General features: G+C 45.3%; 1 protein-coding gene across 8 annotated transcripts in view; it reads right to left on the bottom strand.

Moving 5' to 3' along the window:
• The window catches only part of smarca4a (SWI/SNF related, matrix associated, actin dependent regulator of chromatin, subfamily a, member 4a), a 105,378-nt gene that overhangs the window by 4,833 nt on the left and 88,249 nt on the right, over positions 1–12,296 (bottom strand). For 6 of the 8 annotated variants that reach the window (XM_068021084.1, XM_068021080.1, XM_068021086.1 and 3 more), the window contains 4 exons: positions 7,596–7,640; positions 4,075–4,152; positions 2,655–2,873; positions 2,043–2,296 (listed from right to left, as the gene is read on the bottom strand). In XM_068021084.1, the coding sequence (XP_067877185.1) occupies positions 2,043–2,296; positions 2,655–2,873; positions 4,075–4,152; positions 7,596–7,640 (596 nt within the window). The remainder of the gene's footprint in view (positions 1–2,042; positions 2,297–2,654; positions 2,874–4,074; positions 4,153–7,595; positions 7,641–12,296) is intronic. The other 2 variants (XM_068021087.1, XM_068021088.1) reach the window with 1 other exon arrangement.

Raw genomic sequence — 12,296 nt, 5'->3', positions numbered from 1 at the left:
AAGTGCTGGTGTCTGCTGACACTGCATAATGTTAGTGGCATAACACTGCCATCTCACCCTCAATACAACACACACTAACCAGCGTTTAGCAGTAACATGCTGACTCTTGATTTAGTGTCTGTGCTAATTACAGACTTCAGAATCCTGGGCTACAGCTTTGAGAAGATATGATAGAGCATAGAATCTTACAGCACAGAAGGTCGTCATTTGGCCCATCATGTCCGTGCTAGCTCTTTGGAAGAGCTATCCAATTAGTCCACTCCCCTTTTTCTCTATAACCCTGCAATTTTCTCCCATTCAAGTATTTATTCAATTCATTTTTGAAAATCATTGAATCTGCTTCCACCTCCCTTTCAGGCAGTGCATTCCTGATGATAATAATCCACTGCATAAAAAAAATCCACTCATTTCACCTCTGGATCTTTTGTCAATTATCTTAAATCTGTGTCCTCTAGCATTCCCACTGGGATAATAGGAAATGATGCGGTGCTTAGCTATATAGACCAGAAGATCCCAGGCTCCATCCCTAGTCTGCGTACCTCATGCAGCTCACCCAGCACAATAGTTGGGGATACTAGCTGTACTATTGACTTAGCACCATCTTGGCTAATGAGGGGGAAAAAGTACCAGCCTCTGTTCCTACTTCTGATCTCTATCCTAAGACCACTGGTGAGAATGCCTGTGCGGAAGCTTGGTTGAGGATGGCAGTGGGCTCAGCTGTGAAGCCTTTCATGATCAAACAGCCTCCTGGAGCACAATGTCTACTCTCAACATCTGGAGAATATCACATGGCCAAGCGACTGGAAGGCAGAAAACATCTGAGAAACCCTCAGCCAACACTTTTGGAAGAGAAGATTATGTTGGGGGATACACCCAGATCTTCTTTAGAGTAGTCTAGGGTGGTGTCCAGCTGGTGCAGAGTGAATCCTTCTTTGTCGAGGTGGTCTAGAGTAAACACTCCCACTGGAGCAAAATTAATGTAAACTAGCAGAGACCCGCTAAACATTTGTGGTCAAATTAGTATCTTTATTGCAAAAGTACTTCCTTGAATACAGGATTTCTAGTCTTTCACCAAAGACTTTAACAGAATCAAAACTTCTAACTCTGGACAAAGCCAGATAAAGCTGTCCATGTGTAAAAACAGACCTAGGTATATAGATACAAATTTTGTCAAGAGTCTGGCCTTGTGACTTGTTTATAGTCATAGAATATGAAAGTCTAATTGGAAATTATTTTCGCCTGATTTGAAAAGGCAGGTCTCAATATTATTTGAGAAATAAACATTGTATTTCTTTAAAATCTGCCTGAAAAAGTTGTATCAAATAATTGTCCCTGCCATTTCGCCACACTTAACCAATTCCATCATCTCCTCCACCCCTCCTGTGACATCCCCTCCCTCCCATGCCATCCCCATCCCTTCCATCCCTCCTACGCCATCCCATTTTGCTCTTGCCATTTCCAATCCTCCCATTAATCCCATCCCATCCATCAGAGAAACAATCTCTCCAGCCAGGGTAACTTTGTTGTCGGGCTCCCCTTACCTTCCGCTGTTTTTGTCCACCAACAACACCCGCCCACCCTGCCACCGCCAGTGTTTCATGTGCTCCAGTCCTCTATGCACCCCACGTGCGTCAGGTACTGTCCACCAAATCAACTCACCAACAGATGCATCCCTTAAACTGACCAATCAAAATAGTCCGGACAGACAAAAAAAAAGTAATATTATACATTAGATACCAGCAAAAAAAGCAGCAAAAGGTAGACAGCATTAACACAAGTGTAATCTCAGTGTGCACAGTATCCTGCTCCCAGCTCATTGCTCTCGCCAACCTGTCCTCGTGTCCTACACTTGTCCGCACTCTCATTAACCCTTGGGTGACTCATAATCCTCCAGTGACCCTCTCACTAACCCCCTGCCCAGCCCCAGTGACCCTCTCACTAACCCCCTGCCCAGCCCCAGTGACCCTCTCACTAACCCCCTGCCCAGCCCCAGTGACCCTCTCACTAACCCCCTGCCCAGCCCCAGTGACCCTCTCACTAACCTGTCCTTGTATTTGATCACCGCCTCCACAGTTTTCTTCATTTTTTTGGTGAGGTTCGGTGGGTTTGGCGATAGTTTTTCTGCCGGTGGCCGTCCGCGTTTCTTTTTCTTCTTCTCTTCGTCGTCCTTGTCCCGGCTGCTGCGCGTGCTGGTGGTCGCCATGACCAAGGGCGGGTCGACGTCTCTCTTTCGCTTGCGGGCTTTTTTCTGACGAACCTCTTCTTCAATCTCCTCGAGGTTGCCCTCTTCTATGGCCTGTTGGGAGAGAAAGAGATCACAATGAAACCCATCCTTTTTGGTACCTTATTCAGCCAGTGGACCTGTGGGGTATGAGTGTGTGTTTGGGTGTGTGTGTAATCCTGATGGGATGGGTAGACCAGAGGAACATGCAGATGTTTCCATTACCATAGAATTCAATCAATAGGTACAGTTACTAACTCACTCCTTCACCTGGTTTCATTGACCATATCCACTGTGACTGTATATCTTGGAGAAGCAGACTGCCTCTGGAAGGATTTATCCCCTTGGGTGATGGTGCTGTGTTTGGCCTGTGCTCTTCATGTGTAAAAGCGCCCGATGACTGGGCTGCATTCCCACGCACTCACACTCCTACCTTGAGCCACTGTTTCTCGGTTAAGGAGTCGCTGTAGTCCACTTCCTTGCGCTGACGCGAGCCTCGGCCGAACATCTTCTCCTCCTCCTCCTCGCATGTCAGCCTCTCCACCTCAGCGTCGTCTTTCAGGATCCAGTTTGGAAGTTCATCTTCCTCCATCAACCGCGGCTTCCGCTTCGGGTTCCTAGCCTCCTCTCGGCGACGGTCCAAATCCATCCGCTAAGCCAAGCAAGAGAAAGACAACTGAACAGATCTTCCTCACTCACATCCCCTTTCCTTTCTGGGTCTGCAACTGAGCGGTGCTCACTCAATGAACTGTCACTCACACCAATCTGCCTGCCATCCCAGCAGCACTATTAAGCCCGGCCACCCCCACCTTTATTGTGATTTCCCCTACCTTCTGCTGCGAGACGCCTGCTCAGACTGTGGGTGCAGAGCAAGGGGCTCCAGTGTTAAGGAAAAGCCTGCACCATACCCAGTAAAAGAAAAACAAACTTACATTTCTATAGCGCCTTTAACCTTGAGAAGTCCCAAAACTCTTGAAAGCCAATGAAATACTTCTGAAGTCTAGCCACTATTGTAATGTAGGAAATGAGGCAGCCAATTTGTACACAGCAAGCTCCCACAAACTGCATTGCAATAATGACCAGATCATCTATTTTAGTGATGCTGATTGAGGGATATATATTGGCTCAGCACAGTGGCAAGAAGTGCGCTGCTTTTCTTCAAATAGTGCTGCAGGATCGTTAATATCGACCTGAGAGAGCAGACAGGGTCTCAGTTTAACATCTCACTTGAAAGGCAGCAACTCTGACAGTGCAGCGCTCCCTCAGTACTACACGGGAGTATCAGCTAGATTTCTGTGCCCAAGTCTCTACAGTGGGACCTGAACACACAACTTTCTGATTCAGAGGAGCGAGTGCTACCCACACTCCTGGTGCCCCAGCATGTAAAGGCAGAAACCACTGTAGGAATAAACAATGTGGATCAGAGTCCCAGCTTTGATTCTCCATCTTTACAGAGTCAGCTGGTTTCTGGCAGGCCAGTAGTGGAGTCGGGCTGATACAACTAGCCTCAGCACCACTGGATTGGTGAGTGGAGGAGGTGAGCAAATCAGCCAGGGTTCCTGATACACTAGTCAGAAATTCACAATGGAAAGTGCATCTGTGGACATTGAGAAAGGATATATCGGGCCAGGTGTGATGCATTCCAAGGTTGAATATGTGGCTGACACTGCCTAGGCTCATACATGAAGCAGGACAACCTGGGCAAGGTACCCAGAGAGTTTAAAGGCCCAAGGAAACTGTGCACCATCAGGAGTCAGGGCTTTCAGGAGAGGAGAGTAGAAAGAAATCAGGAAAAACAATGTCGCAATACAATAGAGTAGAAAACCCTTGCCAACGCATTGGTCACTACGTACCATGAAGAGATCGAATTCCTCTTCGTGTCTGGCTATCATCTGATTCACCGTTTCATCATCAGGAACCTCATCTTCTTCCTACAATCAAACAGGTAACAGGTTAATGATCGCACATGGAGGAGGGAGTGGGGGCTGAGACACAATGCAACAAATTCGCTCTGCAACATAAATATTCTAAATCGCTTTGCTTTTAACTGGTGTTGCTCTTCAGAAGACAGTGGGGGGAGCACAATGCACTAACCAGAGAGTCCTCAGGTGCAGGTTGAGAGCTTGTGCCCTGCATTCCGTTGCGAACCCTGAAACCCGGCCTGACCACTGTCAGGAGATGCTCAGTCAAGGCTGCGCCCTCCTCATAATGAGTTGGTGAGGAGTGTCAGCCTGTCAAACACCACCAGCCAGGATACAGTGCACGGCACATGCAGGCCTGGGATAGAACATACAAGGGGCAAAGGAAGAAAAAAAATGGGCATTAACATTTTAAAATGAGCATGTCACTAATTGGATCCAAAATCTTTCCATGGCTTTTCTTGCACACGATATATTTAATCAGACTTTGGAAGTAACCAAAGTTACCTTTCCAGTGCAACAGGCCATAGACTGGAAACCAGCGCCAGATTTGGTGGTCACTCACATTGGTTTCTGGCCTGACCAGGACTATAGTCTGACCCAAGTGGCTAATCGCCATGACGTGCTGCATTCAATGGCAGTCAAGACAAACTAAATATCCAATCAATAAACTAAAAACATTTGTGCTTCTGTACCCACCCTCTCAACCAACTGGCAGAGGAAAAGTCTGCATTCACCCACACAGACTCTGCTCTGTACAGCACAGAAGGTTACAGATAAAAGAAATAATCAATGCAAACCCCCATTCCCCCTACCACCGACATGATCATTCATACATGAAAGAGGGCAATAGGGCACCATGCAGAACAGATGCTTAGCAAACTGCGACTGTGACATTGACATGAAGCTGGAATCACAAGGCACACATTCCACACAAGGCTGATTCCTGACTCTCATTTCCGGTCTCAATTCACATTAAACTGCAGTCAGCTTCACAAATAACACTTTCAATTTACACTGTTGACCATTTTAGGGAATACACTCCACACTATTTTAAGGAGATGTAACTCAGTGTCTGGGGACACTGGGTAATAATTAAAATGACATCCTTATTAAGTTATATAACTGAGGGCCTTATACTGAGGGTGGGGTGTGTAACAGAGTGTGTTATAATTGACAGCCTTATACTGAGGATGGGGTGAGTAACAGAGGTTAATATACCTGGGAGATTCATACTGAGGGTAGAATGAGTAACAGTGTTGTAACTGAGAGCCTTACTGAGGGTGGGGTAAGTAACAGAGAGGGTGATATAACTGGGAGCCTTATACTGAGGGTGAACGATAGAGAGGGTTAGAATTGAAAGACTTATAATGAGGGTGGGGTGTGCAACAGAGAAGGTATTATAACTGGGAGCTTTAGAATGAGGGTGGGGTGTACTCCATAAGTCTGTTTATGTTCCCTTGATCCAAAACATCACTTGATGCAGTGAAACATCAGGCATGCAGTTACAGACAATGCAAGAAATCAATCACAAAAAAGAAACAACAAAATCTATGTTTTGGGGTACCTTCTATACGCCCTGCAATTTCTCCCCATTACTCCCACATCTTATCTGGAGGTGGGACGGCTGGGAGGGACAAGACGGGACTGAGTCTGAACTGGGAATGCCTGACCTCAGGAGGAATGCGAATGCCTCCATTGATTTCTATGGACAGCTGGTCCCCAAGGTCCTGGCCTTGAAGGATCTCAGTACAACTGTGGCTAATCAGCAGCGTAAGGCGATAGGCAGGTGTTTAGTAATTTGATGGTGTAAATGTGTTGCGGACAATGAACCAAATCTAATCACCTCCTGTGGTACAGCTGCCTCCCAGCAAGAGCACCATTTCCTTTCTGCATCGCTGCATGCTCTAAACAATCTTTTATTATTTCTGAAATTATTATCCTTTATCATTTCTCTAGCCTTGTCCCGCAATCATTCCCTGAGCTGGTTGCAAAGGCTTCTGCTCACAACGTGCACAAGAGGAGGTGGTGAGCTTGACTTTCCCTGCTCATGAAGGTAAATCTCTGCCTTTTGCATCTAATACCAAGAATACTCCCACTGGGAGCTGTTGGGCAACCACTAATGGCTCAGCAGAGGTCAGTTTGAATCAAAAACATCAGTAGAGGTTTAAATAAAAGCTCTTCACAGAATCTTACAGCACAGAAGGAGACTATTCAGCCCATTATGTCTGTGCTAGCTCTTTGAAAGAGATAACATGCAGGTACAGCAAGCAATTAAGAAAGCAAATGGTATGCTAGCCTTTGTTACAAAGGGATTGGAGTATAAGAGTAAAGAAATCTTACTGCATCTGTATAAGGCCTTAGTGAGACCACACCTGGAGTACTGTGTGCAGTTTGGTCTCCTTACCTAAGGCCTTAGATGGAGTGCAACAAAGGTTCACTAAACTGATTCCTGAGATGAGGGGATTGTCCAATGAGTAGAGATTGAGTAGACAAAACCTAGATTCCCTAGTTTAGAAAAATGAGAAATAATCCCATTGAAACATATAAAATTCTTCAGGGGCTTGACAGGATAGATGCTCAGGAGGATGTTTCCCCCGGTTGCAGTCTAGATCTAGGGGATCACAGTCTCAGAATAAGAGGTCGGCCATTTAGGACTGAGATGAGGAAAAGTTTCTTCACTCAAGAGTTGTGAATTTTTGGAATTTCCAACCGCAGAGAGCTGTGGATGCTCAGTGGAGTATAATTAAATCAGAGATTGACAGATTTTTGGATACTAAGGGAATCAAGAGATATGGGTATAGTGCAGGAAGGTATAGCTGAGGTAGAAGATCAGCCATAATCTTATTGAATGGAGGAGCAGGCCCAAGGGGCCAAATAGCCTACTCCTGCTCCTATTTCTTATGTTCTTATATCCAATTAGTCCTACTTCCCTGCTCTTTCCCCAGAACCTTGCAGTTTTTTCCTTTTCCGGTATATATCAAATTTCCTTATGTAAGTTACTACTGAATCTACTTCCATCACCCTTTCAGGTAGTATATTCCAGATCGCAACAACGTGCTGGGTTAAAAAAGTCTCCTCATCTCCCTCCCCACCCCCCTTTTAAAGTCCTCTGTTGTTTGAGTAAGGAAAGGTTGGCGAGTATGGGATGTGCAGAATCCTCCGCAGTTTCCCCAACTTAAATCCAAAAATAAATATAAAATAATCAGTAAACAAGCCCCTTCTGTGACAGGAGGTTCCAGTACCTCTCACTCAACACTCGTGAAAAATCTTTTGGCAAAAGTGTTCACATCGGCAGGAAACACTTGACATTGTTCCTGTTCTTTTATAACATGATGCATGCACAAAGTTTAGCGACATTTTGCCAAAGACCCGAAACAAGAGGAGCCCTCCGGCACAGCCTGAGAATAAGATGATGCGCAGATGCAGGTCGGACTACAAACTAGTCTACTTACAGTATGTCCTTCCGATCCTTTCACCTCCGCTGCCACAACCTCAGACTATGTTAATTGGGAAAAAACAACAAACAAATATGCCATTACTTCATTTTTTAGTCACCACTGATTACATGGAAAAGTTGAAACAAAAAATGTTTTTACTAGAAGTTGTCCCAGTTATAGACAAGGCCAGTGGAATTCTGTGGTAACTTCTGGTCAAGTCTGTGGTAACTTCTGGTCGAGTCTGTGGTAACCTCTGGAGCAGGGGGAGGGAGTTTTTAAAAAAACTCATTCATAGCATGTGGACTTTATTGGCAAGGTCAGCATTTATTGCCCATCCATAACTGCCCTTGAGTAGGGGGTTGTGAGCCACCAACTGAGTGGCTTGCTAGGACATTTCAGAGGGCAGTCAAGAGTCAACCACATTGCTGCGGGTCTGGAGTCATGTATCAGCCAGACCAGGTAAGGGCAGCTGATTTCCTTCCCTGAAGGACATTAGTAAATCAGATGGGTTTTTAACAACAATCTGGTAGTTTAATGGTCACCATTACTGATACTAGCTTTTTAATTAAAAATTTATTTCATTAATTGAATTTAAATTCCCCAGCTGCCATGTTGGGACTTGAACTCATGCCTCTGGATTACTAGTACTTTGTGCAACCTAGGAGGCAGAAAAAAAGCAACCACTTTTTCCACTGACCACGGCTATCAGCCAGTGATGTGGTACATACAGTTGCAGCTTGGAGAACTCCAACAGCAATGCTCCTGGGCCTCAAAGCAACCTCCCTCACTGCTCCTCAAGTCTATCCTAAGTTTCAGACCAGCCTTGTTACCCTGATAGTCCGAGGTCCCGTGTGTGACACAGCCAGGCTTGAGTATAGAAGATTAAGGGGTGATCTAAATCGAGGTGTTTAAGATGGTTAAAGACATTGATAGAGTAGATAGAAAGGAACTATTTCCTTGGGTGGGGGGTGTGGGGGGGGGGGCGGGAAAGAGTCCAGAATAAGGGGGAATAACCTTAAAATTACAGCTAGGCCATTCAGGGTGATGTCAGGAAGCACTTCTTTACATAAAGGGTAGTGGAAATCAGGAACTCTCTCCCCCCAAAAAACTGTTGAGGCTGAGGGTCAAGTGAAAAATTCAAAGCTTTGATTGACAGATTTTTGTTAGCCAAGGGTATTTAAGGATCACAGAACCAAGTCACGTAGATGCAGTTAAGGTACAGGTCAACCATGATCTAACTGAATGGCAGAAGAGGCCTGTGGTGCTGAATGGCCTACTCTTTCTCCTATGTTACTTCATTATTGATGTTTCTCCTCTTTGCTGACCACCGCTACTCTGCTCAAGTGACCATTCTCCATGGATAAGCATGCACTGTGATAAGTGTCAGCAGGTTTCACAGGCAAGCCCAATCCTCACTGTGCTTCCACTCATGCTGTCTCACAATACTGACTCACACATAAGCAAACAACAACAGCAGCATTTAAATAGCACCTTTAAGATGGTAAAACATTCCCAGGCGCTTCACAGGAGCGGTACCAGACACAGTTTGACAGAGCCACAAGAGGAGACACTAGCACAGGTGACCAAAAGCTTGGTCAAAGAGGTAGGTTTTAAGCAGCGTCTTAAATGAGGAGAGATGGCTACAGAGGTGGAGAGGCTAAGAGAGGGAATTCCAGAGCTTAGGGCTGGGCAGCTGAAGGCACGGCCGCCAATGGTGCAGCAATTAAAATCAGGTCTGCACAAGAATCCATAACTGGAGAACTGCAGAGATCTCAGAGGGGCTGTAGGGCTGGAGAAGATTACAGAGATAGGGAAGGGAAAACATGAGGATGAGAACACACATACACACACCTCCAGCAGGTATTGCTGAATAATGACCAGGAGCAGGAAGCCTGGCAGATCTGGGGCACAGCAGAGTTAACCCTTTGAGGACTGCAGGAAGGTTTTTGTTAATCTGTATTTTGCCAATTGAGAAATTACCAGTAACAAGACCAGCCATTACCCAATTAAGGAGGTATAGGTCAGTAATCAGAGTGAATGACACTGGCCTGTAATAAGCTCACAAAGGCAAAATTTGGTTCCCTTTTATGATGGTACTAAATTTATGTTGTGGTACAATAAGTAATAACTTATCTACAGCTGGGTCATGCTTGGTCGGTGTGGTGCTAGCCATCAGATTAGACCACAACCCCTATGCATGCCCAAAGTCAGAGCTTACCACAATTAAATTATAATTCTGAGCTCAGATTCCCAGGAGGACACTATAACTGGCACAATTTTGAAAAGTGTAGATGAATAACAACAACAACAATTTGTATTTATATAGCGCCTTTAATATAGTGAAACATTTCCAGGTGTTTCACAGGAGCATCATCAAACAAAATATGACACCGAGCCACATCAGGAGATAATAGGACAGGTGACCAGAAGCTTGGTCAAAGAGGTAGGTTTTAATGAGCATCTTAAATGAGGCGTAGAGAGGCAGAGGGGTTTAGGGAAGGAATTTCGGAGCTTAGGGCCCAGGCAGCTGAAGGCATGGCCACCATGGTGGAGCAATCAAGAGGCCAGAATTGGAGGAGCAATATCGGAGGGTTGTGGGCTGGAGGAGATTACAGAGATAGGGATGAGCATGGAGGGATTTGAAAGCAAGGATGAGAATTTTAAAATTAAGGCCTTACTTGACTAGGAGTTAATACAGCTTAGTGAGCACAGGGGTGAACAGGACTAGTTGTGAGTTAGGACACGAGCAGCAGTTTTAGCTGACCAAGTTTACAGAGGGTTGAACATTGAGGCCGGCCAGGAGTGAGTTGGAATAGGCAAGTCTAAAGGTAACCAAAGACATGGGTGAAGGTTTAAGCAGCAGATGAGCTGAGGCAGGGGTGGTGTCGGGAGATGTCATGGAGGTGGAAATAGGTGATTTTAGTGATGGTAGCATGTGTGGTTGGGAGCTCAATTCGGAGTCAAATATGACACCAAGGTTGCAAACAGTCTGGTTAAGCCTCAGTTGCCAGGAAGAGGGATGGAGTCGGTAGCTGGGGAACAGTTTGTAGCAGGGACCGAAGACAATGTTTAATTGGACGAAATTTCTACTCATCCAGTACTGGATTTCGGACAAGTAATTTACCAAACTGATAACTTACCAAATGTGGAGGAGTCAAGAGAGGTGGTGGTGAGGTAGAGCTGGGAGGCATTAGTGTACGTGAAAACCATTGCTGTGCTTTCAGATGATGTTGAAGAGGTGCAGCATGTAAATGAGAAATAGGAGAGGGCCAAAGATAGCTCCTTGGGGGACACCAGAGGTAACTGTGTGGGAGTGGGAAGAGAAACAGTTGCAGGTGATTCTCTGGCTACAACTGGATAGATAAGAATGAAAGCAGGTGAGTACAGTCCCACCCAGCTGGATGACAGTGGGAATGTGTTGGAGGAGGATGCTGTGGTCAACCGTGTCAAAAGCTGCAGATCGAGCTTTTGATCGAGAAGGATAAGGAGCGATAGTCTACCTTTGTTGCAGTCACATTGGATGTAATTTGTGACTTTGCTAAGAGCGATCTCGGTACTGTGGCAAGGGTGAAAACCTGATTGGAGGAATTCAAATATGGAGTTCTGGGAAAGATGGGCATATATTTGTGAGTCGACAACATGTTCAGGAAATTTGTACAGGAAAAGGAGGTAGGTGATGAGGTGGTAGTTTGCAAGGACAGAGGGATCAAGGGTTGGTTTTTTTGAAGAGAGGGGCGATGACAGGGTATTTGAAGAGAAGGACAGTATCTGAGGAGAGAGAACTGTTATTGACATCAGCTAACATATAGCCAGGAAGGGAAGTCAGGTGGTCAGCAGTTTAGTGGGAATAAGGTTGAGGAAGCAGGAGATGGATCTCATGGACAAGATGATCTCAGAGAGGGCATGAGAAACTGGAGAAAGATGTAAATTCAGGGCTAGGTGGTCAGAACCTGAGGAGAGAAAACCATTAATGATATCAGCTATATGAGAGCCAGAAAAGCAACAGAGAGACCTTGGTGTCCATATACACAAATCCATAAAGGTCTAATGGCAAGTTAATAAGTTGGCTAACAGCTGGCATATTGTGGACAATTCTGGGCACCACATTTCAAAAAAGATGTAAAGTCCTTTGAAACAGGATGTTACCAGGGATGAGAGACTTCAGTTGGAAAGGCGAAGACTGTTCTCCTTGGAACAGAGAAGGTTAAGAGGCGATCTGATCAAGGTTTTCTAAATGATGAGAGGTTTTGATAGAGTAGATAAAGAAAAACTATTTCTTTGGCGAGTGGGTCAATAACCAGAGATTTATAGATTTAAAATCATTGGCAAAAGATCTAGAAGGGAGATGAGGAGAATTTATTTCACTCAGAGACTTGTTGGGATCTGGAATGGTCAACCTGAGAAGACAGCGGAAGCTGAATCCATAAATAATTGTAAAAGGGAGTTGGACAGGTACTTCAGTCTGAGCAACTTACAGAGTTTTAGATTTAGAGATACAGCACTGAAACAGGCCCTTCGGCCCACCGAGTCTGTGCCGACCATTAACCACCCATTTATACTAATCCTACAATGATTCCATATTCCTACCACATCCTCACCTGTCCCTATATTCCCCTACCTATACTAGGGGCAATTTATAATGGCCAATTTACCTATCAACCTGCAAGTCTTTTGGCTGTGGGAGGAAACCGGAGCACACGGAGGAAACCCACGCGG

Source organism: Heterodontus francisci, chromosome 43 (assembly GCF_036365525.1).
Source record: "Heterodontus francisci isolate sHetFra1 chromosome 43, sHetFra1.hap1, whole genome shotgun sequence".
Classification (NCBI taxonomy): domain Eukaryota; kingdom Metazoa; phylum Chordata; class Chondrichthyes; order Heterodontiformes; family Heterodontidae; genus Heterodontus; species Heterodontus francisci.
Note: the sequence above shows the minus strand (reverse complement) of the source record. Positions and strands in the feature narration are given on the sequence as shown.